At 29.3% G+C, this 3,587-nt stretch overlaps 1 protein-coding gene across 1 annotated transcript in view; it reads right to left on the bottom strand.

Annotated features, from left to right (window-relative positions):
• LOC106460726 overlaps positions 1 to 3,587 on the bottom strand; it is a 145,943-nt gene that overhangs the window by 123,959 nt on the left and 18,397 nt on the right. Inside the window, exons 3-5 of the mRNA XM_022386515.1 lie at positions 1,896 to 2,147; positions 1,358 to 1,446; positions 848 to 920 (exon numbers count right to left, since the gene is read on the bottom strand). Coding sequence (XP_022242223.1) covers positions 848 to 920; positions 1,358 to 1,446; positions 1,896 to 2,147 — 414 coding nt within the window. The remainder of the gene's footprint in view (positions 1 to 847; positions 921 to 1,357; positions 1,447 to 1,895; positions 2,148 to 3,587) is intronic.

Raw genomic sequence — 3,587 nt, 5'->3', positions numbered from 1 at the left:
GACATAGTTTCGTTTTTTTTAATCATTTTTTTATTATTTTACCAAGGCTTCTACTGACATATTTGCATTCACAGTATAACGTATAAGGTTCTTTAATATAATTAATTCTAACAACAGTGTAATAGTTCATTAGTTTCTGAAGCCATCCAAGCAAAGGGATGTTGGTAGTGGTAGGGCATAAAGGATTTTATGTTATATATACAGAAGTATTGAATACAAGTCTAAATAGGTTAAAAGTTCATTGCATAGGTCACTTGTTAGGCCACATTTGGAATATTGTATTCAATGTTTGGCTCCTCGCCACAGGAAAGACATTAAATTGTTGGAAAGGGTTCAGAGAAGAGTTAGTGGTATGGTGCCTGGAATGGAGGGGTTGTCATACGAGGAGAGGCTGAAATCTCTCAAATTCTTTTCTCTTGAAAAAAGAAGAGTTAGGGGGGATCTGATTGAGGTGTTTAATATTGTAAATGGAACTGACAGTGTTGTTGCATCATCTTTTTTTTATATTTAACAGTGAGAATAGTAGGACTAGGGGACAAAAATATAAATTTTGGCAAAGTAGGAATCATCTTCAGCTAAGACAGTTTCATTTTTCTAACAAGGTGGTTAGCCTTTGAAATGGATTGCCTTCAGATGTTGTAGAGGCAGTAAATTTAAGAAAAAGCTTGACACGTTAATGTTATTTTAATTTAATTTAGAGAATGGAACAGCCAAGATGGACCAATAGGTCCAATGTTGTCCTAAAACATTATGTTATGTTATATAGTAATGTTATATATGAAAAGTTATATATGAAACAGTCAAAAACAATATCAATCATGGATAAAGAGCTCACAAAATAACATACTTGGGAACTGGTAACCACTGGTAAAATTCTGCTTTCTTTTGTACATGTATCCATATGTTGTCTGGCTTGCTCTCTAAAAAGAGTGTGTAAGTACATTATCTATCTATCTATATATATGTAGATATATATAGATAGATAGATAGATATACACACACACATTTCTTTTCTGTACATTTATGATATGATCATCAAACCTTAAGATGTACATTTGTCTGAGTCAAAAACCATGCCATAGGGTACAATGAACTATTTCTTGACAGTTGATTATTAATCAAATAGTGAAGACATAACTTACTTGTGCTAAACATATTTTTACATTTAAAACAATGAATGAATAAATGCAGTCAGTCACTAATGTTTTCCAAAAGTTAATTAACACAGTTTATAAGAGTTGCAAGTGCCTATTTAAATCTAAGTTTTCCAGTAGACGTACCAAAAATATTTCATAAGTTAAGTAGCATGTACTCAAGACATGCAAATTATTTTAGAGGAAGATTAACTAATATTTACCAAAAGTTCTAATTTGACACTCATTTCACACCTACAAGAAAGTTTGGTCTTTGGTTCAAGCTTAGCTAGTGACAAATCAACTACATAATCTGTGGAGAAAAGGAAAAACAATTTTTTTTTTAATTATGAAATCTTAGTACTGGGAAGTATATGGAGGTCCAAGAACATAAAAAGGTATTAAAAGATGATATAATTATGAAACAAATAAAGATTTGATACTAGGAAAGTGTAATAATTAATTAACTTTATTATCAATAAAATATTTTGGAGAGAGAGACTGATAAACAAATATGACTAGGTTTGAAGATGTCTTCACACTGGTAAATGTTGTACAGCTAAAAATAGTTGGTAAAGTGTGGTCATTCCTAATAAATAATGATGCAATGTGTCAGTTTATACAAAATTATTTTGTACAAACTGGACTTGCATGAAGGTTATAAAAACTAGTAAAAAAACTTATGGACAGAACAAAGTAGAATGGTACTTATGAAGTTATATTAATATGTTACAATGCAGAGAAAAAAATTATAATATTTACCTTGTTTAAGTAGAAATATCTTAAGATTTGAATCGATAATAAAGTCATATGAATATGGAAGAAAACTATTATAGGTTTCACATTCAGCTTGAGCATCAAACCATGTTGCCTGGTCACTACCCATTCGTACACAATAGGGTATGTGGTATACTTCAGCTTGATCTATAACCCCAAAATCAGTGTAACGTTTGGCTCCATTAGATGGATAAAGAAACTCAAAACCAAGTGGACATCTTGATCCATATGAGATACCTATGCAAAAATCAATAAAGTAATTTTAATAAATAAAAAATACTAATCATATTTGGAGCCACAAGAGCAATTATATGAAATACAGTTCCAAAGAATTTTGCAAAAACTTCCATTTCTATACTACTATAAACATTATAAAAACAATCAGTCCAATTCATACATGTACAGTGAATGTATATAGCATTCAATAATCTTATAACACACAAACTAACAAACACATGGAAGTCTTACCAAGTTAGATAATAATTTTCATTAGCAATAGTCACAAGAAAATAATATAAACAATGCAACCTTTTCCTGCATTATCAAATATATATTTGTACTAATAAATCCAATATAAATATTAGTTACAGAGCTGGGCAGTTAATGGAATTTTCAATTAATTAAACACTAGACTCATTAACTGATTACATTAATAAATTATTCTCACAAGACTTGGATATTTGAAATAATTGAAAATAGTAATAATTTAAAACATTAATTTTGATTAGTTATTTTTGTGAGTTGTGACTCTAATCAATTAAGATGAACAACCTTCAATTAATCAAAAATATTAATGAGAAATCATAATGGCATAACTTTGCTTACTTGGATAATTGGAATAATAAAAACAGTATCAATATGAAATCTTTAGTTAACCTGATTCCTATGTTAGCCTCTATTAATCATCCCTAAACACTATCCAATAAGCAGAAAACAACTTTTTGTAAGTCATGCTTAATTCAAGAAAATTAAACACCCAATGTTTAGTATTTTATTAACAAAGTTGAAAGTAGCATAATGGTGTATGGTCAAATCACATTCGTGTATGCTTAAACAAATATCTCAGTTGCTTTGTCTTCTGTTTACAATTAAGGTTAATAAACATACTATGTTTATTTCAAATAAACTATTTTTGTTTTTCATTTCCCATCTGCAGAACCACTACTATGCATTTGTGCACATTTTGTTATCCATGCATCTTTAAGTTACAAATCATGATGTAACTATCTAGAAATGATTCAAGTATATATTTACCTTCTCAATTTATATAAATGTTTTGATAATGACAACTACAATGCACTATTCTACTTATACCACCATTTCCTCAACAACCTTCTTTAGTTAAGCCTGGATCCAGCATGTGCTTTTTAAAATGGATATTTCATACTCACAAACATTCAGTTCAATTAACATTATCAATACTACTGAAATTTACTACAACCATACGGGAAATTTTATATTCCTACACTGGCTACAAAATAACAAAGCCTCTTCTTTACAGCTCATCAACATTTTCAGATTTTCACTAGAGAATAAATTCTAAGCCTATGTAATCTATTCATCACTGGTTCTTAATGCAACTTAAGGTTGATGTTTTTTTTAATTATATACTAGCTGAGTTACCCAGCATTGAACAGTGAAAATTTAGATTTGAAATGTATAGATCAGTATTTTTTT

The sequence above is a fragment of the Limulus polyphemus genome, unplaced genomic scaffold (assembly GCF_000517525.1).
Source record: "Limulus polyphemus unplaced genomic scaffold, Limulus_polyphemus-2.1.2 Scaffold1, whole genome shotgun sequence".
Lineage (NCBI taxonomy): Eukaryota > Metazoa > Arthropoda > Merostomata > Xiphosura > Limulidae > Limulus > Limulus polyphemus.
The sequence above is the reverse complement of the archived record's forward strand: the minus strand, read 5'-3'. Positions and strand labels throughout refer to the sequence as shown.